Genomic DNA, 23,179 nt, shown 5'->3' on the forward strand with positions numbered 1-23,179 from the left:
TTAATGGGCCACTCTAAAAATCTTCATATAATTTACAGGACTCATATTGTTCCAACCGGTATAGCCGTTAAATAAATCTTACAGTTTATCATTCTTTTATTGTGACTAGTGTTGTATCGGTCTACATTTATTCGGTTTGGTTCAACCCAGTTTCAAGACGGATCCTATCGGATTTTGGGACCGATCCTTAAGACTGTTAGTATTAGAACTGATTTAAAAAACAAGAAATAATGTTGAGTGAAGTCATAAAGGATCGACCTTTATTAGATTTTAGGATTGATATGCGGGACTGAACACGAAAGGACTGCAATCTTCTCTGCTAAATAAGGACAGGCACAACAGTAATTCTACCAATCACTTTTTGTTACTCAAAGTGCAATTTGCAACACACCCAAAGATTAATTTGTTTTGCTTACGTTTATTGTTAGAAAATAAGAATATGATTCACACTCAATTTTGGGAAAAAATATTCCAGTTTACTTTTGTGTTGACGGGGGACATCTTTGAAACCCTTATTTCACTTTGTTGAGACGGAAAAATCCTGGATTTGCAGTCATGGAACTAAGATTGCAAACTTTTTTAATAAGCTTATTTTGTTGTCAGATGTTGATTTTTCTCCTTATCTGAGCCTCAATAGATTGAATTAGAATTAGAATCTAATTAAGTTGTTGTCCACAATTCCTTAAATTTATAAAATTGACTAATTGATTTTTGGTCTTGTTTCACTGATCATGTTTTGTTTCTGTTTTTTGTTTTAAATAAAATGTGGCTGCAAGATACAACAAAGGTAATAATGTGTGTAACATCTGCTATTTATCTGTATTGCCGTTCAATGACATGATCCTGTGTGAATTAGACAAAAAGTTAATAAATTATTAATTAAACAAAGAACATGTTTTAGTCAATGTATCCACTCTCATAATTGATGATGATCTTGAATCTGCTGCAGACCCTCCCGATGTACACTGAGCTCATGGAGGCCCACATCTTGTTGACGGAGATCTTTATGACGCGGGATGCCCTTATTGTTATAGACGAATTAGCTAGTCAATTAAATATTTTTTTTATTTTTCTCGATTTTTCAGAGGTAAATCTTATATTTTGTCAAAGGTGGTATAACACTAAGGGTCGCCTCTGGGTAGAAGGTGTTTGAACAATTTCTCTAGTTTGAAGGAAGGAGAGCACAACACTCATTGAATAATGCCACAGTTTTACCTCACTATCACAATTACTTCACTGTATTTTATTCCGATATTTCTTCTTAATGGTCTCCTATCAGTATCCTGAATCGTTATCTCTTTTTAAGCCTCGAGCCTTTACAAACAATTATTGAATCATAATTCCATAGTTTGGAAGATGTGGCTCATAGTTGTCTAAGTACCAACTGATTACTGGCCTTGTTTCTTTTCTAAATAAAGTTTGAGATTTACAATTTGATAACGCATAATTATTTTTTGTTAATCCGTACAAATTTATGATTTTTTTTGATTTTGTGCTTATTTTACAAACTTTGAAAAACGTTCAAGGGTAATCCGCTTTCTCAGCTTTACATTTTACAAACTGTCTTAGACTCGCAACATCCCTAATGTGTAGTACATAAGTGGTAGTATTAGTTTTCGGTATGAGAATCATAGACCGGTCCGCAAACTTTAGTACTTTTATTGGATAAAACTAATTTGGAGCATTAAAGAAGTTTGGACTTGACTAAAAGGAAAGAAAAAAATTCTTGGTGTCGGTTTTTTAAAAAAATTGTCTAGATCGGGCTCATTTAAAATTCGGTATAGATCGAATCCCTATATGAATTGTTGGGAAACCCTTATTCTCCAAGGCGCTCCAAACTGCAAAGTTCTGAGTGTTGAGCTCAGCACTCGAAGAGGGTCACATGGAGACAGCCTAAAAGTTCTGCTGCAGAAGTGTTGATTCTTTTAGGGTGCGTGTGAGGGGCGCTCCATAATGTAGCTATGTATTGATGTTGTAGTCAGTCCAGATCGAGATCCCAACAGTCTCCCAGTACTCACACCGGTATGGGAAAAATCGCAGATGCTCTACGTTTTTTGTATATGCTCCGACATTGTTACAATTGGAGACATGGGATAAAACCAAACCAAATAGTCATTCAATGCTACTTCAAGTTTTGGGGCTCCCCTCAATAACGTCATATGAAGTAACTCATAAATCAGGCTGATATGGGTGAAAATCACTTCATAGGTTGAGACCAAAAAAATTAAAATGATACAATTTTTGTACAGGGTCAGAAATATTGGTCAGGGCCGAAATATCGGATCAAATCCGTGTAGGAAAAAAATCAATTAGAACCGAATTGAAAAAAAATTGCTCCTGGATCGAGTCTCAACACTAATATGCCCGTAAAATTATGTATGAATTTTATTGCAAAAATAAAATAATAAGATGTAGAAGAAGGAACATCCATTTGCAGAGTCATAAATATAATTTCTTTTGATAAAAAATAATAATTTTTTATGATAATTTTTATAAAATAAATGAATGTACAAACATCAAAAAAAGTATAAATGTTATTAATAACATGGATTAATATTTTGTACTATGGTACTGAGTGTATGTAGGTACATTGTACATATTATGAAAAAGAACTAAGTTCTTTTGATGTTGTAGGTAATACATAATATGTGGAGGATGAAGTTATAAGGAGATGGGAAAGGCTTAGTGAATGTAAGTAATATAATTGTATACTAATATATATTATGTATTTATTAAATTAATCATATTAATAGTAATCCCAAAAGGCATAAGCTGCGATATAGTACATATATACTATAAATACATACATATGAAAAGAAAGTATCAATAGAATTTGATTGGCATTGATCATGCATTATGTTCAGGGATACCGGGTGCTTCATTGAATTCTGAACTCTTACTAATTTCAATAATTAATGAAGGCTGAGGGATGGAAATTAATTCATCTTTCAATATTTTAAAGAATAGACAATTATTTACTAAACAAATCAACCTGAGCTGACGTACAATTAGAGTAAATGACACTTGAACGTGATCCATGAATTTCCATTCGCGTACTCCAACCAGTTGGACGTCTACGCCGTCAGCAGTCTGAAACGTTGGAGAGGAACAAGGGTTCTGTCAAAAATGTCAAACTGGAGACAGATGAGTGAAAGAAAATAGCCCATGTAAATCCCTTCAACTCCATGAGGGCCCATACAAGAGATCGCAGTCCATCATGCCAGACTGCCCACAGAGCTATCAAAAAAGTAGGCGGAAAGGTCCTTGTGAGGGTGGAAAGGCCACTAGCAATAAGAGAACCCCTCTCCTCCGTTGCAAGAAACTTTCGAATGAGTTTTGAATGACCCCTTTGAGTTCTTTTCCACTCTGTTTGACACTTTTGGCCGCCCTATAGCCCTGATGACAACCTATGTATGCCTTTTGGGTGTATGTCGAGGGGAAGGCCTGCAGTGTCCGTCATCCAAAAATCGAGTCCCTCAAACCTATTGACATCTAGCACTGGAACACCATGACAGAGAACTACATCGGGAGCAGGTGCCAGGCCTTCTGCAGCTAAGGGCGGCAACATTAATGATTAAGAGAGCTCAAACAGACATCTATGCCTACTATTAATTTTGCTGAAATTCTATTGTTCATTAATAAATTATATCTTGTTGGATTTTAAAACTCAAAGTGTTCAGATTTTAATGTACCACACGATATGTATAGTAGGGTTGGATTTTTCAACTTTTTTTGAAATTCGATTATAGCTGGTTGGGAAACAACGCTGTCAAGTGGTAAAAAAAAATAGGTAAAATTTCATTTCGCTATGATCTCATCTTTAGGTAGCAGATACCTTTCAAAAGTTTGAAAGGAGACAAAAGTTCTTTATTTCGTCAATTAAAATCAAATACAGCATTAATCAGTATATTGCATTCATAAAGTATGACCGACATTATTCTATCCTATAAAAAAATCTATTAAGTTTTTTTGTTTAAAGCTACTTTATGGAGAAAAAAGAGAGAATAACAAACAATAAAATTTTATTTTTTTCTGAAAAAAAAAAAAAAAAAAAAAAAAAAAAAAAATGATGCACGCTATAAAGGAATCATATAATTATCCAAACTTTTTTCAAATTTTCTATTCCATAGGAGAAGAATAAAAAAAAGTCTTGTAACACTTTTTATACAATTAAAAAATGTGTACCAAAATTATTTCATACAAATAAAGTCAAATGTATTTTCACTATCAATATTTAGTAATTAGAGTGTTTTAGTCTTTTTTTAACAATTTGTTCGAAATATGACCTAAAGATGACCTCGTAGGACAATGCAAATTTTGCATAGGTAATTTGCATACCTATTAGAACTTTTCCACACTATCTATAATCTAAAAAGTTCAAAATCAAACCGCTCTAATGTATAGTGCGAATACATTCAAGAACATCCTTTGAAGATTAGGTAGTTGCCAGGGATCCGAATCTTCCTACGGGAACTGATGCAACAGGAAATCCACTCATAATAACTTGGAATATAGACTCGTTGAAGAATTCGACATTTTGGCAAATTTCTCCGACAATGGTCGTTAACTCGGACTTTTAAATATTTGGATTAAAAAAAAGAAAAAAAAGAAAGATTTTGATTGTCGTTTAGTCTTTTTTTCCCATATTATTTTTATCCATGTCTGATATGTTTAGGGATTATATTTTATTATGTTAAATGTATGTTTTTTGTCATAATTAGGGGAGAAAGAAATGTTTGAAAAATTATTAAAATAATTTTAATTTGGGATATTGAAATTTAAGTAATTTTTAAATATCTTTTTATTTTGTCAAATAACATTATGCAGCAACATTTTCGCTCCATGGCTAAAATCCACATTTTATATTATTATTTAAGCCATATAACAAAGAAAATGAGCATTAAAATGTTAAATTTCAGTCGGTTAAGCTTTTTGTCTTATTTCAAAATCACGTTTTTTATACTCTAAAAATGGGATTTTTAAAAGGCCAAACTTACTGCAGTTGAAAATTTGAAAGATAATTTTTTTGTTGATTCTTTGGCATATTTTATAGTGTAGGTTTGAACTTGCTGAAGTTCCAAGACCTGAATTTTGTTGCGTAATGTAATTTTTGCTTATATAAAAGATGTTTTTGATGTTTACTTAATAATATGTCATTCTCTCTCTTTATGAATGTTTCGTTATCAGTGGGATCACCCCCCCCATCTATATACTGCTCATATTTCAGATATATATATCATATATTTTGGAAGAGATATTAATAAGCGATATGGTCAATCTTCGGGGTCTTTTTTATATTTTTTGTCAAATCCATATGGAAAATCCATAATATGAAGAAGAATTTATCAACCTTCATATTATGAGGAGAATAAAATAGGTAAAATAAAAAGTTCAGAGCGTTTTCCAGCCTTATTTTAACAATAAAAAACATAGTTAGGATTATCCGATTTAGATGGTTGGAAACGGGTTTCAGGGTAATCTTCAGTTCTTAGGCAAAGGAATAAATGCTCACATCCTCGTCCAACTGACGGTATTCATTATTTCATCGACATTTTCGATAATTGGCCTACCAGAGCAAGCCTCGTTTTTGACGTCCATATAACCAGAACGTAATGGTTGGAACCCCCGCTTTGCTGTTGCATTCGATACTGTGTTAAGTCCATAAGCAGTGTAAAAAAAATTTGGGCACATGTTCTATCTTTTCACATTGGTCGTAGTGATATTGAAGAATATATCGAATTTTCTCTTTTTTTACTTCCATTTTGGAAAGCTCTAATACACATATCTGACTTCTCCAACACAAAACTGTAAATGAACTTTTTAAAGTTCAATTAAGCTTTTTTGATGCAATGCATTATTATGAGATATAACTCTCTAAAAGCAGTTAGCAAAAAATGATCTGAACATCTTATTTAACCTAATGTATGGAATAATCTTTTAAACATTTACAAAAAATTTGCTACATAGTCTAAATGTGTGTCGTCAACACAAATGCAAGAAAAAATCATTATACTTTGAATTCTCATCAATTTTTAATAAACAAATGATTCTCATAGGTCATTTGAAGGCGCCGGAAATCCCACTTGAATTTTGAAAAAATTTCCAATCGCAAGGAAGGAAAAATTATTTTATAGATTATATTAAAAAGCCATAGCGGAAGTGAATTAAATACCTTATATCGAATAAAGGCTGTAATTTGAAGGGAACATTCTTGGTTATTTTAACGGATCCCAGAAATTTGAGTACAAAATCTATAATTGACTAAAAAAATGTCAATAAAATATTGGCTTTTATAATTATACATAATAATTTTTATTTTTGTACTTTTTGTTCAAGATTGTTTTTATGTTAACTTACATGTAGAAAGTTGCAAAATAAAAATAAACGAAGAACAATAATAATAATACAAAAGTTTCTGATGAGTTAAATTTTTTTAACAAAAATATTTTTTTGTCAACACATTTGTGTATGTAGAAATAGTATTTCCATCTCTGCGGATTTTAGTGAGAATTATGATGTGTTAAAGGTATAAATCATGGATGAAATAGTTCTAACATCCTTTCTTCCTTGCTTCATATTTGGAGTTATTTCCCACCATAAAATCCAGAAAAAAAGGTCAGTCAAAAAAACCTAGCCGTATAATTATTTATTGCCTATTATTTATAGTCATAGTTGCCTCCCATGAGATTGAAAAAAGGAAATACTATAATTCAAAGAGTCTCTCCTTTTGTGAATATGATTTAGGGAAAAGAATGGGTGGTGGTGATCCATCATTTATCTGATTCAAATGTTATTTGATCGTTTTAAATAATAAAACTCTCTTACCCTCCGTGCTCCATCATACCCAGGCCGGGCTGATGCATCCATGACCTTTGTAAATGATTGACTGCAGGGTGACACATGGGCTCTTCCTTGAGCGGCCCTCTTACGGGATGAAGTGCAGACTCCTGTATTCCAAACATCATGGCGTTTCAGAGCTTTATCCTTAAAAGAGGTGTGTATTTGCAAAAAAAAACCGCCCTGGTATAATAAATCAGTTCACTGAGACTCTGAGCACAACATGATGAGCCAATCTTAGGACGCAAGGATATGATGATCTAATTTATACACTGAAGATCTGACCTGATCTTTTTTTCCATGCAGGTGTGTCTGTGTTTGATAAAGGTTTGTTGTTCTTTTATTTTTTTCTTCCTGACTTCAAGTCCAAAGGGGATATTTTTTTCTTCTTCTTCAAATTCCCCAAAGTTCCTTTCTCGTTGTATATATATGCATATATATATATATATACGTGTGTCTATAAGGTATATCTCAAAAGTGCGCCTTCCTCTATAGATCTAAACTTACTACTACACTAGCTTCTAGTATTAAAAAAACAATAATAAAAAAATAAGAGACTCGCACCTTGAGATTTCAAAAATGATAGTCTTAAGGGAGGAAGGAGGAGAATTTTTCAAGATCCTCTAACGACCGTCCTCGGGGAGGCCGCCTCTTTTTTTATTATTATTATTAAAGTTCTACTCTCTCTCTCTCAGGCTCTCTTTCTTTTTGCCTCTCCTTCTTAGCTTAATTTATTTCTCTTTCTCAATGTCTATCGATTAGGTATCAATGCCACTCTGTACATAATTACTCTTTTGGGAGGGGACTCCTTACTACACTCATTCTGAAAATTCATCCATTATCCACAAAATATCCATAATTTTTAGAGATAACTACTAGAACTTATCTCATAAACAGTCCCAAAAAACATGACTTAATTGCATAAAGTAGTACTTTAATAGCATAAAAGAATAGAGAAAGATCTGATTTCAACTCTGAGCGGCGCATAGGCCTTTTTTCTTTCTTCTTTTTCATATGTACATATATTGTTATTTTTCTTCTAGTTTAAAGCTTTCTAAACGTCCAATGGGAAAAGCTGTTTCCCTACGTCACTCCGGTGAAAGCTTTATTATTTATTATTTCTACATTATTTTTTTTCTTCTCTTCTTTTTCAGCGTATATATCAAGGCATAGCCCTTAAAAGTCTCTAGAGGAAGGATTTCCATTGGGTAACTTGTCATTATTTACATCCTTAATGTTTTATTCCTATGATAAAATATTGCGCTTTTTTTTAATTTGTGGTCTCTGGAGTGTATTTAAAATGATTACTGATGATGATGTACTTAGAGTAGGGCATGGCAGGGTTCAGAGGGAGAGAAAGAGTCTGTTTGGCTAGGCTCCAGGTTTTAAATTGCTCTCTTTATCCGAGCGGCGGCCATTCCACCCCATTACATGTAAGATCATTACTTTTAACATATTTCAAAAATACAATGAGATCTATTTTTAAATATATTCAGTTGACAGATAAAAAAAATGCACTAAATGTGCAGGGTCCACAATTAAAAAAGGCGGGTTGTATAACTTATTTTAAAAAATAAGTTATATATTGTAAATAATATTAATTAAGTCTTCTTAATAAAGTTTCTTCTTGCTTTGGTTTGTTGAAAATTGATTAAAATTAGCGCTGCTAGAAGAAAAAAAGGTTGATACTCTTCTCGACACCCAAATGTCTCAAAATAATAATTACATAGACGGTTTAAGCTGGAATTCGAACTGAAGAGCGTATTGAAGCTAACGAAAGGGCTGGCAAAGACCCTTAGGGTAAGTACATAAGTTGCAACTGAAGCTTTTAAGGAAAATTTATTGATTAGAAAGAGCCCCATCCCCGAAATTACAAACAAACAGAAACTCCCATGAGATAAACGTGTTACAAAACACAACTTTAATACCTTAAAAAGACCATCGCTATAAGTCTTACATTAGAAAGAAGCACTAGGTATAAATAATTCAATAGGGCAAAGAATTAAGGTCTTAGATTAATAAGAATCATGTGTCCACTGTCAAAATTTGAATCTGTTTTTTTATGAGGCATCCTTCAGAATAAGGTAGTCATTACTACTCCCCGTACAACCAAAACTATCTTATGACAGCCATTATGAGGGAGTGGAACTCATACTCAAGGATTGTCATAGTTTCCAACACAATGTTGTCTTTAGTATATGTACAATTTCGAAAAATGTTACCTGAAATAAACTGATTGATCAAAATATTATTACATATCAATATTTCATTGCTTGATCCGTTTTTGTTTTTTTGCCGTATTTGAGTTGGGTTATTGATGAAATTAATCCAGGGGAAAGGGGGTATTATACAAAGGGCATAGACATGTTTGATCTCTAACTATGTATATATAATTATCATAGAAGAGCCTCTGTCGTCCCTCTCTCACTAATAAAACTGGGGCATTCATAGAAAACGCAACAGGGACTAATAAGAAATGTTAACTCAATAGCATCCGAGGGATTCTTCCTTCTTCCTTGTTTCATTCCTTAGAGACCAAACCAAAAAAAAATAATAAAAATACACATTTTAGACTATTGGAAAAAAGACTTTGTAAAGGATGTGGATTAAGAGCATCTTACAAGAAAAAATGAAAGAGGAAAAAATCGAAAAGAAGAAGAAAAACCCTCGAAAAATTAAAACTTGTTTATCTTTTTCTTTTTTTATTTTACTTTGGGAATTAAATAATTAATTAACCAAATTAACAAGGTGGTTTCTAGTGTTGGGGATCGTTATGAAAATCTTATGTCTGTTTGAGACACCTATGATTTTTAGTGAACTAAACGTATTCGGTCAATAAAAAAAGTATGGTCGAACCAGTCACAAAGAAAAATTCGGTTAGATCAGTACCAACAAAAAATCGGTCTAATATAAAATTGAGTCTAACCCAGGTTTGAGTGCGTCTCCCTACTCAGCCTCGCTCAATTAGTAAATTACACAATAGATAATTTTTTAAAGAAGCCCCCCAAAAAAAAAAAAAAAAAAAAAATATTAATCCTACCGACGTTCCTAAATAGGGTTGAAAGGTTGTTCTTTTTTGAAGCAGTTTGGCCTTGGAAAATTATATTTCTCCTAAATTTGAAATAAATATGTATTTAATAGATGTTTTTTATGGGTTCATTTTTCATGATATTTAATTTAATAGGGTCTGTGGCCATTAAACTATTTCAAGTGGCAATACAACCCATTATATTTAAAGGTTGGGATTCCCTGGCCTGGAACAATTTTAGATGAATTGTTGATGAAACCTGGTATGTTTCAAAATTGGGAGTATTCACAATAGCGTCATGAAATTAAATTTGTTTTATTTTACATATATATGATCCTAATATACAGAAAATAATTTTTTATATCATGATCAATACATTTTTCTCTACATAATGTAAAAAATAAATTAATTATTATAGTTTCAAGGAGCATATTTATTCTGCAATTGAGTATCTGAACTTTTTTGGTTCCCAATCCATCTTAAACAAAATTAAATGAATTAATCTAGCCATTTTTTACGGATTTTTAATACCTAATTATTTAGTTTGATATTTTAAAAGTCATTAATTTCCATTTATTTAGGTACAATTTTAACTTTATACAAAATAAGTATAATAATTAATAAACTAACATTAATAGGTGTAATTAGAACCATTCGAATTAAATTTAATATAGACGGAAAATAATATCGGTTTTTTTTAAATCATAACTTTTTAAACCTTGAAATGAAATATTAAAAAATAAATAAGAAAGTAATAACATCTAGGGCAAAACCAGGCTATAAAGAATTTAAAATTAATCAGAAAAAAAAAAAGGCTAAACATTAAACCTTTTCTGCCTTACAGAGATTTTGTTTGAATTAAATATAATTGATTTTCTTTGGTATCAAATGGTGTCCCATTCATAATGCCATAATTATGGTTTTTATTGGAAGAGGCCTAACTGGAGTGACTATAGATTACTCTTCTTTAATAAGCTCCATATAAATGCTATTATGGAAAAGATATATAGGCACCAGGCTCGCTATGACACTGCTTCAACTAAGTTGGACGTAGTATAATCATTCTATTAAATTATCCATATAAGCCCATCAGTTGAAATAATTTACTACTTTGGCCAACAACAAAGTTGAGGTAATGATGTGTATTTTGAAAAGTCACGGTTAAAACGCATAATCAATTTGTAATTTATATCATTTAGTATCTATATTATATTCACTAAATATCTATTTTTAGTACAATATGGTCAATGACACATAATAGGTCAAAAAATATTGATTATTGCAAACGTTTGACCTATAACATACAGCAGAAATTAATGTCATTTTTTTTAAGAAAAATTATTGTAAGGAAGGTTTATGCTCAATCGAGTACCCATTCTAGTTTTTAAAAAAATTTGCCCTAAAAACTGTGTTAGGTATTACAAGACAACCTGTAAAAAGATTTTCAGCAAAAGGGATTTAATTTCAAAGATTAACATCGTTTTGGAAGACGGGTTCATAATTCATACAATTGCAAAATTTCAACAATGCTGCTACACAAATATATTAGTGTTGTAGATCTGGAAATGCTAGACCAGTAGGAGATGTTATTATTTTTAGTGGACATAACTAATTTGGTCTCTCATAGAAGTTGGTTCTAGATCGGTATTTTAAGAAAATTGGTCTCATTTCAAGGGTGTTTACAATGGGTGGACTGGAGGGGTAGTAGACCCCTCACAAATATCCGAATTTTAAAAAAAAATTGAATTATTTTTTTTTCCAAAAATAATTTATTTTCTTAGAATAGCTGTAGATCATTAAAATTTGTTCCAAATATTTGATTTCCGGTGAAAGCTATTGATTTTTGAAAAAAAAAATCCAAAAAATATAATATTTGATTTTTTTTCAAAAGTTTAATATTTAAATTTTGAAATTTTGTACAAAAAATTTTTAACATATATATATATATATAACCCGCCCCTCCATTTCAAATTCGGTCTAGAACGATTTTATATATGAATTATTAATGTCGTCGTGCATGTTTTGAACTTGTAAGCATTGACTTACAATAACATCATAGGAAGTTAAATGAATTTCATAAATTATAGTTGTGCAACTCATAAATCAGGACGATAGGGGAAAAATTCGGTCCATAGATCGAGGAAAAAATAACTGGTCTTTATATTGAAACTAAAAAAATCAGTCTACGATTTCAAAATTATTACTTTTTGATCTACGGATTGAGATGTCGGTCTGGAAAAAAATAGCATAACGTGGAACCGGGAAAAAATAATTTTGGGACAAGATTCAACACTAGTATTGTGTGGGTCCTTATTTAAGACCAAGGACCGTGGTCCAGTCCAGTTACATTTGTCTGTCCTTAAAAAAGGTAAAATCAATCCCTCGTGACGTCAATGAGGGTGTTTTTCCTCCTTTTAACTATTCCGTTAAATAATAGAATACATTATATAACTAAGTAATAATATAATATGTTTTATTATTTAATAGATTTTTTTTTTTGCTCAAGATGAAAAAAAATTACGCAAACAAAGGGGTAAAAATTTCTTCAAAGAAATTTAATATTTGAATTTTTTTTTCCAAAAATTTAATATTTGGAATCTTTTTTTTAAATTTGTTGTGAACAACATTAGATTTTGTAATTTTTTTTTTTTTTCCAAAATAAATTGTTATTTAAAATTTTATTTTTTTATTTTTTTGTAAAGAACTATAAAGAGAGTATTTTTGAAAAAAAATTTCCAACAAATTCAATTTATATGAATAACAATGGATTTTTGTAATTCTTTTTTCCAAAAAGTTTAATATTGGAAAAAAAAAATTTCAAAAATATTTTGTCAATAGCTATAGATTTTTGGATTTTTTTTAAATCCAATAAGCGACCCCCTCCCCCAAATGCAGACTCACTTGGGGGAGATATAGGATCTACTAATTGCTCATTACAGTTAACACTGTAATTTTGTGTTAGTGTTTCCATATAAATGATATCATTTATAGCGGTAATCATAATACTATGTACCCAAACAAAGCTATGAAACAAATGAGGTAATCATGTAGTAAACCTTCTCACATATTATGTTTAGAGGAACATAAAAAAATCAATTTATTTTTAGAGAGTTAATAAAACATAAGATATAAAGATATAAAATGAACATATTTACAAATATACAACAGCCATTTCATATCCAAGCTCCTGTTCATCATTTTTGTCAAGGGATCAGGTGTGAACCTGTCGTGAGGTATAAATCAACATGGCAAGCATAAATATTTTGTATATATGATATACCCCTATATTATAGGTACTGTGTATTCTACATAAAAACAGTCTAGAAGAAAAACAAGAGTAGGAGAGAATTCCAATATATTAGGTTAGTGTTTGGGGAAGAGGGGTAAATTACCCCAAACGGGGTAATTTATAAAAATTTTGGGGTTAATAGGAGTACTACTTCTTACTGTAAAATGAAATAAACTATATGCCACAACACCCCCAAAAAAAAAAAAAAAAAAAGGAATTTTTCCATTTTTACTCGAATTTTTTTTTTTTGCTAAAAAATTTAATATTTGAAATGTATTTCAAAAAAATTTAATTATTTGTGAATAGTTGTATATTTTTGATTTTTTTTTCTAACAAACATAATATTTGAAATTGTTTTTCCAAAAAAAATTAATTTTTTGTGAACAGATGTGGATTTTTTTCATATAATATAATCCTATGGACGCCCTTCTACTAGTTTGGGTTAAATAAATTATACTACATGTTCTTTTGGGCTATATATTATATATTTTTGCTAGAAGTATTTAGTGAACCATATCTCACGATTAATACATTGCATCAAAAAACACTTAAAGTATGCTAAAATGTTAAGCGAACACTTAAAAAAGTTTATTTACTGTTTTGTGTTTGGTAAAGGCAGTTCAAAAATAGAAGTAAAAAAAAAAAGAAGATAATTAAATACATTCTTGAGTATTGAGTATCACTACGGCCAATGTGAAAAGGCAGAGTAGACAGCTAAAAAAATGTACTGCTTATACAACAGCAAAGCAGTAGTTTTTTTTTTTTTTTTTTTTTTTTTTTTTTTCAATTCGTATCTATACTGTCAACACCTGACCAGATTGAAGCAAGTGATCAACCAGAATTTGCCGATAGAAAGGGTGTTATATTCTATCAAGATAACGCCAGGCCACACACATCTTTAACGACCTGCCAGAAGCTCCAAGAGCTTGGACAGGAGATTCTATCTCACCTCCCGTATAGTCTAGACATGGGCTCAAGGGATTATAAACTTTTCAAGCATTAAGAAAATTTACTTGATGGAACAAAACTGGCCTCAAGAGAGGCTTGTTAAAATGAGCTGTTCAATGTTTTTTACTAATAGGTACGAAAACTTCTTCAATTGCAAAATTATGAACTTACTTACAAAATTATTATATACTTCGTACATAATAATTTGATGAAAAAGAAACAGTTTTTTTCTTATTTCGAATTTAATTCTCATTTCATTCCCAATTTTATTTTTTAATTACACATGTTTGTACACAACGTATGTTGACAATATCAGCCATTAGACATCGTTAGTTTGTTTTTGATAGATCAAAGCATAAGACGTCTCTTAGTGTGCTCTGCTATTTTCTACGAATGAAAAAAGTGAAAATAAATAGTCAATTTTGGGAAAAATCTTCAAAAACTATTGAAGATTATTTATTTTTGAAAAATATTTGTTTCTACAGATGCTAAATCTTGAAGAATAAACAATCTTTCACAAGTTTTCCCATAAATTATTTTTAAAAGCCCACATTTATTATTGTTATTTAAGCCATTGAACCCGAAAAGTTTTTTCCTATAATGCCTTTCTTAAAAATCATATTTTTAGAGTATAATTTTAATTCAGTGCCATATTTGGAAATGAAAAATATATAGATGAAAATTAAAAGTAATAACAATCGATAAAAACATTTTAGAATTCTTAATACAGCTCCGACATAATAGGCTTTAATCATACAATAAAACCAAGGGTCCTATTTCGAAGCTAATAATTTAGTTTATTTTTTGACAAAAAAAAGCCTTAAATTACAACTTAGAAAGATTTGGCATAAAAAAGTAAGACTTTCATTGATTTTTCAGTTTAACTCTTTGTGAAAAATTTTCAAAATTAAATATAATTAAGTCAATTATTTGACATAATTATAAGAAGTAATGAATATTTTAAAAATAAGAAAAGTTCAGAAATTAAATATAAATAATTGATTATTTACTTATAATCAGTTAACAGCTTGTTAATAAAAATATTTAAATTTAAAATCTTCCTGCCTCTAAAATATTACTTACTCATTACAATTATTAAATAATTTTTATCAATTCTTATTAACTTAGATTTCCACTCAATATAGTTATTTCATTTTAAAATATGGCTCGGTATTCGAAATTAGGTGTTAGGTGTTTTTTCTGAAGTTGAAATTGGTATCGGGAAAATAATGTTTAATTTGCAATTTCAATTCTTATGTATTATTATTTTATTACTTTTCTGAGTTATGATAATTAAATACATCCGTCAAGATATAAAAAATGACAATGTGAATTTGTTACTTGGGTCGTATAATTTTATAAATATTGTAATAAAATAATTTATTATAAAAAATGCTTAAAAACTGAGAAGAAACAAATTGAATACAAACTAAACGTGAGCAAATGTGTTCTTAACACATGCGGTCGGAGCAGATCTTTTTATTTTACGGAAATAAGTTTTGTGAAGGGATCTAGGAAAGAATTCCTTTGCAAAATTAGCCTTTACCAAGTTTGCCGTGGGATTACTCGCCCTGGGAAAATTTGCATTAGAAAAAGCTCACCGGGAGAGGATAAACCTATTTATTTTATCAATTTAAAAAAAAGAAATTTATTGCAAAATGGGATTTTTAACCATTATTTCAAAAATTTAAGGATTGGAATTGACATGGGGGATTTTTAGTGGAATCTTATGTCCATTTGAATTTATTTTTTTGAGTCGTCACATCGCTACGTTAAAGGCCACACCTACTGTGATTGAAAGTTTTAGTGGTCATTTTTGTGGTCTTAAGTAACAATAATAAATATGAGTCGTAGCATAGGTGTGAAAATGCTGATCCAGTGTGTTATCATCTAAATATTACTCAACACATAAAGTAATGAAGTCATTGTAAATTGTCAATACCCTCATGGTCCAGCAAAAAGTTGTAATTTCCCTAAAAAGTAGGAAATATAAATATTGGACTTTTCATGCATTTTATTGACTGATATTCCAGTTACGAGCATTGTGGGAAATTAGAAAATCACTTTAATAAAGTCTTAAATGTAACACCCAAAGTGTATAATTCGAGGTGGGTTCAAAAAGTAAGGGGATTTTGTATTTGTTTAGGGGAAAATATTTATTTATTCATTAATATTAATGTTGTCCCCTTCAAATTTGCAAATCTCCGTCCTTTCATAGGTCTCTTTAGTTTTGGAAACAAGAAAAGTCACATGGGACCAAATATGGTGACTGAGGCAAAACTGTAGTTTTGTGTTTAACCAAAAAAATGGGACAATTCTTTTGGTCAAGAAATTTCGGAACAAACTTCGTTGACACTCGTTTCATGCTCAAAACATTCAGGGAAAAAAAATTGAAACATGAGTCAACTGATATCTCAATATCATCAGCAACTTCTTTGATAGTGATTCGACGGTTTTGAGAAACAATTTTCTTCACTGCTTCAACGTTTTCATCTGTTTTTAACGTGCTTGGGCATGACATTATAATCCTGACAATATGAATAATTAGTTTCTAAAAGAGCACCTTAATCCTACTCCATATCCATCAAGAATACAGGTAGTAATTACTCTGATGCCGATCCTCAATTTTAACCTGAGCACAATAAGGACTTATACTCATAACTCCCAACAAAAACTCAGTGTTACTTTGCATCCTTCATGAGCAAACGCAGTTGGGAGTGAATACTTTAAAGTTGGATGTTTTCTCTTAAAGAACTATGATAACAACTTTTGAAAATAAAAAACATTGTTCAGTTTGCCAAGTAGAAAAAACACGGCAACATTTTAAAAAACGATGTTATATAAAGGGCATCCCCAGGGGGTAGGCTGGAGGGACTCTAACTCCCCCCCCCCCAAGGAATTTTTGCTTTTTACTAGAAAATTTAATATTTACAAAAAAAAATTCGAAAAATTTGATATTGAAAATTATTAATTTTTGCTGAATAGCTATGGATTTTTTAAATTTTTCTACAAAAATTTAATATTTAAGATTTTTTTTCTCAAAAAGTTATATTTGAAATTAAAATATTGGATGTTTTAAAAAAAAGAATTAATTTTCTTTGATTAGCTATGGATTTTTGATTTTTTTTAATATTTATAATTTCGTTTTTCAAAAAAATAATTATTTGTGAACAGCTGCGAATATTTGATATTTTTTCGCAACAAGTTTAATATCTGAATTTTTGAGTGAACAACTGTGGATTTTTCAAATAAAATTCCAGAAAATTAATTTTTTTGTGAACAGCTGTGAATATTTGATATTTTTTCCCAACAAATTTAATATCTGATTTTTTTTTTTTTCAAAATTTAATTTTTTTGTTAACGGCTGTAGATTTTTGAAAAAAAAATCCAGAAAATTTAATTTTTTTATCAATAGCTATGGATTTTGAAAAGTTTTTTTTTGAAATATGTTTAATAGTTGTAAGCCCTGTTGTAATTCATTCTTCAGTTGTCAAATTCCAAAGAAAAAAAAGGGCTAAAAAATACAATCTTTTTACATTACTAATATTATCAAAATATTGCACAATACTATTTTTATAAACATTTGGAGGATTGAAAAGGAAAAAAAAGACCCAAACTTGACGGTCCGTCATAAAATACGAGTACATTTATATACATATATGTAACGTTATTAGCTATTTATAAAGTAGAACTTTAAAAGAGTCAAATCTCTTCTCCCTCCTCTTAGGTAACAAATAAAACAAAGTTGAAGACTTTCATCTCTCAGAGGACAATACTTAATCAAATATGCAAATATGTAAAGTAGCATTCGTATGTATTTATAAATACATATGTATATATATTAATAATACAAACAGCTAAAGTCAAAGAAATAAATATAAAAGTGAGTTACTTTACAATTCTCTTCGCAAAATCATTAGGGATTTAATATCAAATTTGTATAATATATTATGAATGTAGTCTCAATACGTACATAAATATACAATATTAGACTGCCCCGTTTTCAGGTAAATACTTTTTCCCCCCTACAGAATGACCTTTTTTACTGGTCAGTATATAAAAAAACTGACTTTCACACACTTATAAGTCTCTCAAGGTATCCTTGCCTTGGAACAAGCAATTTTAATTTGTAAAAAGTTGGTTCAAAGATGTGCTCAATTATTTTCTGTATGGCATTCCTTTGAATTGAGGAATCAGCTGGAAAGATTATGGGGACTGTCTTTTGGATTACCAAGGAATAATCCTCATCCACTATCTGAAAAGGGTAAAACTATTACAAGTGCATCATCCTATTTATCCTTTTGGATTGTTTGAAAATTGAGCTGGAAGAAAAACCCCACGATTGGCCAACAAAAAATCTTTTTACATCACGACAATGCACCAGCTTACAGGTCACCAGTTGTGTTGGCAGAATAAATGTAAGTAGGGTTCACACTTGAGCTGCCCACAGCACTAGCAATCTCAAACTCCTTCACTCTTCTGTCATTCATCACCGTTTTGAATGATTTCTGGATTAGTAACCTCAACAGGCCTTCCAGAACGTTCAGCATCACTTGTACCCATATGGCCACTCTGAAAATTTTGAATTAAAGACGCAGTGTCCCCATAATGCTTATCAAGCTTCTTTTTAGTCTCCTGAGGGATTTTGCCTTTCATAAAGTAATATTTAAGCAAGACACGAAATTATTTTTCATCCATTTTTTGGAAATCACTCCACTTCCTAGATTCAAACGAACGCCAAACAGAAAGAAATTGATCGATCTGGCTGAAAGTTGTTGTGTGTTCCTTCAAGAGATGTTATTAACTAAATATAACCTCGATACGCGCCAGTAGTGCCACCTCTCGGACTTTGCACGGACTTTTCAAACGACCCTTGTATATATCATAGAGCAGTATATACAGTGAACCCGGTGACTGGCTTTCATATATTCAGACAGTCATACAGATAGCAAGACAAAATTTGCTTTATTGATATAGATAAGACAAGATAATGCTCTTACTTTTTGTTCAATAACTAAAGCTTCAACTAGAGTTAAATTTTGATATGTTATGTTTCATAAAACACGGAAACTGAAAATCATGAAGCAGATTGAATAATGCCCTTTAAATGATTAAAAACAAGGTGCTTTCCATTTTTAACTGATAAATTGAATACTAAAAAAATTAAAAAGAAAAACTTTTTAACCATAGATATTTCACACTGTGGCACAAATGGGCTAAAAATGGCCAATTTTGACTCAAAAAGGACATTTTTTAAACTATGATGTCCTATTCCACGCAAAAAAAAATTGTCTTAAAGGCTTATAACTTTGGCATAGGCCGTTTTTTGACTATCACACACGGAAAAGCTTTTTTTCCTTGACTACAGCAAAATATTTGTGAGCCGTAAAATATTAATAGAGTCATTAAATATATTATCATAATTTATGTGGGGAATAAATTGACATGAATGTCCATAAGCGTAGGGGAGTTGAATTTAGTTGATATTTTGCCCCAAATATTTGTGACTTGCATTTTTTTCTTTATAAACTTATTCTTGTAAAGGTTTTTCAAGATAACCTATTTTTAGTCAATAGTTTTATTTATGACCTTAAATATTTAAAAAAAAATATTTTTCTTTACGATATTATTTTTCGAAAAAATTTAAAAACTTAACATAAAACCTAATTGTAAAAGTTAAGCTTAGGTGGCGTTATTGGTGTTTAAAAACAGAGGGCATCATCTTGCTGGATACATATGGACGGTTCCCAACAACTTTATTAATTCACGGAAGTACTTTACGGGGAAGTACATTAATTTAGACCGCTAAAGAGAATCTGATTCCGAGTGATAAGTATGAAGGGATGAGGGATGAAGTCATTCGTATCCTCAAATACACTAAGCATCAGCAAGGATGATAGATGTTATTGTTTTTTGTGATTTGAAACCTTTTCTTCCGTATTCTCAATGCCACATAACTGACATTTTTACAATTTATGCTCGGATCGACGGTTTAAGTTCCATTATCTGTGAAGCAATTTTTTGTGTCTGTTCAGATTTGTTTTACACAGTTATATCACAACAGTGACCTCTGAATAAATATCAGAATTGTAACCTCTGTTTCCTTCCCCCTTTTTATATTAGTGGACTTATGAATGCCCAAATGCTTGGTAATGGCAGTCATTGACTTATTCGTATTTCTTTTTAGACAGTTTTTGATGGAGGCGGGGTTTACTTTTTTTGGACAACCACTTTCATGACCTAGTTTTTATATAAGGTATCTACATTCATTTTTTCGTTTTTCTATCTTGTATACGAAGCTCTGGGTAGATTTCAGGTGATTGGTGATAGCCGTCGTGGATCAATCCACGTAAAAATGTTAGGTTTTCATATTACGTGTGTTTTTTTTCTATGTTTATAAAAGACAAAAAAATAATGATTTCTCGATCAAAGAGTAATTTGAATAAAGTTTTAATACACACACTCTCAGTAACAAGCTAAAGGGTTAGAAGACACTGTCTTTGATTTTAATATACACCCGGTATAAATATATATTGATTACATTGAAAACAACATACTCTGTAACAAGATAGTGTAACAAAATATTATTAAAACATCTACAAACTAACACACCGCATGTCAACCTTAATTTTATTTGTCAAAAGAGAAAAAGTATTATTCGAACTTGCCTTGCTTTTGTTTTCTTTAAAAAGCTTAAAATGGGAGAGAAAATCATAGGAATTTTTTTGGGGATTTCCAAAGAAATTATATAGGAGGAATAAGTTATTATTTCCTCTCTGGTTTCATGTTAAGAAACAGAGTTTATGTTATTAATCATTTATGAACAATCCCAATCAATAAATCCTTTTTTCTTGATATACTTTTAAGAAAACAATCAAATCTGAATTTATTACATAAAAATACTAAATTGAAAAATATTTTTTACAGCAAAAATAAAATCACAATTTGTGTAACAAGAAAAGTGGTGCCCTTTTTAGAAAAGGAAGTATGTAGAGCTGTGAATTATAAGCACTGCGGAAATGTAAAAGAAAAGAAAGGAAAAATCAAAATGCTAATCATGACAATTTGAAGTATGTTGGGGGAAAGTGGAGCTTATAATACATGACATTTTATTAGATCAGCTACAAGTAGTTATGAGAGGGAGAAAATAATCACCAATCCCACTAACTAGGACTTACACTTATAACTCTCCGAGAAATTATCAGTATTACTCTCCCTCGTTCATTTAATTTTAATTTTGCCTTAAACAATTTTGCTTTAAGCTTATTTCTCCTTCAAATGTCAATAAATGAAGTTTATACGTCTTTATTATATAGGGGGAGGGGTAGTATTTCCCCCGGGTTTTTTGCATAAACAAACTATACTAATCATTTAATCATCATGAGCGAGCAACAAGCAAAAAGGCAGCTCATCTCAAATTACCTAGATACTGGAGCTGGTGTGATGAAGATTACGGACGTTGTTAAGTATTCTAGGAGCCTTTAAGTTGGTCAAAAGGAAAAAAATATGGAAGACCTCTCCAGGACGTGGAAAGCATAATTCAAAGAGGGATACAAAGTTCTTGTTAAGTTTGGGGAAGAATATAAAGGAGGATCCCACTAAGTCGATAAATTGCATCATAACCGACTTTTCTGGTGATTCTAGGACTATCAGGAGGACTATAAAGCAATACTTGGGATTAGTCTATTTCAATAAAATCCCATGCCACCTTCTGACTTCCTGGCATAAAAGCCAGGAGGCTTGAGAAATGCGAAAAAATCCTCATATGGATCAAGACAAATGTGTCAATTGTGAAAAAAATTTCGGACAAGAAAATTTTCACAGTTGATCAATTCCACAATAACTGGAACGACTGCTGGCTTGTGAAAACAAAAGAAGAGGTCCAAGGGGTTTATCAGACCAAATATCCGGCCCAAACAATGGTCCTCGGCGTTGTGGCCTCTGATGGAAAGAAAATGCCTCCGTTATTTTTCAAGGCTGGACAGAAAATCAGATGCATACTATTAGGTGCTTAGGTCCACCATCTTGTCAAGACCAAATACCCAGAAGATAATTTCGTGTGAACTCAGAACGCCCCCCCCCATCACACGTCCACTAAGTCCCAAAAGTTATTGCAGACAACTTTGCTCGATTCTGTTCCAAAGAAATATGTCCCATTCCTCACCAGATTTGAACCCACTGCACTTTTCCTTGTGGGACACTTGGGACAGGGGAACCAACAGGACCTCGTACCCAAATATGGACTTACTGAAGTCATCTATATGGGACAACTTATTAGAGGAGTTTGTCATCAACTCCAGCATGGCCTTCAGGTGATGTGTATAGGCTGTGATTCATAATGAAGGTGGCAATATTGAGTGAAATTTTTTTGCAAAAACCTTGTCTACATCATTTGTTAACGCTAATTTTTGCCTATTAGTGATGTATTTCTAAATCCATTTATCCAGTCCACGTTTTACTACGCTACCCTGTATATTTTTGGTGAAAATTGATGTTCCCTTTCAAGTCTATGTAATATTTATTACTATAAACACATTTAAATGTGTTTTTCTATTGAAAAAGTATAGAAATCTTACTAAGTAATGAATTCGAACAAGAGACAAAATAGGTGATAAAATTAGTAAAATAAGAAGAAAAAAAACATGCGAACAATTGGAATAAAACAATTGTCTTTGCCGATATCAATAAATTATAATTAGGAAGGACGGATTATTCATATGGGAAAATACCTATCGATTGACAAACAAGAATATAGGTATGAGACAAGCTCATAATTTTATCAACATTATTTCAACAAAAAGCAACCATTTAATTCTGTTTATTTGAATAAACATTATATATTTTGATTAATAAACTAAAAAATGTAAAAATACAATTTTTTACTCATAGGGGAAGCTTATTTGGGACGATTATACTATAATATGAAAATCCTTTTTTTAAATAAATGATGAATTGTCAATTAACTTTTATTTGAGTATACATATATGTATTTAAAAAAAAGTTAAATTTAGAAGACATTCAAAACTCGTTTTCTTTATTTATTCTTTATGATCATAAGTTTTTTTCAAGGTAAACTT

General features: G+C 30.8%; 1 protein-coding gene across 4 annotated transcripts in view; it reads right to left on the minus strand.

Moving 5' to 3' along the window:
- The window catches only part of LOC121113519 (transcription factor COE1), a 66,243-nt gene extending 58,818 nt beyond the window's left edge, over positions 1 to 7,425 (minus strand). The window contains exon 1 of one of the 4 annotated variants that reach the window (XM_071886726.1): positions 6,826 to 7,425. In XM_071886726.1, coding sequence (XP_071742827.1) covers positions 6,826 to 6,965 — 140 coding nt within the window. In that variant the 5' untranslated portion in view covers positions 6,966 to 7,425. The remainder of the gene's footprint in view (positions 1 to 6,825) is intronic. The other 3 variants (XM_040707314.2, XM_040707313.2, XM_040707312.2) reach the window with 3 other exon arrangements.
- Between the last annotated feature and the right edge of the window lie 15,754 nt (positions 7,426 to 23,179).

Source organism: Lepeophtheirus salmonis, chromosome 2 (assembly GCF_016086655.4).
Source record: "Lepeophtheirus salmonis chromosome 2, UVic_Lsal_1.4, whole genome shotgun sequence".
NCBI lineage: Eukaryota > Metazoa > Arthropoda > Copepoda > Siphonostomatoida > Caligidae > Lepeophtheirus > Lepeophtheirus salmonis.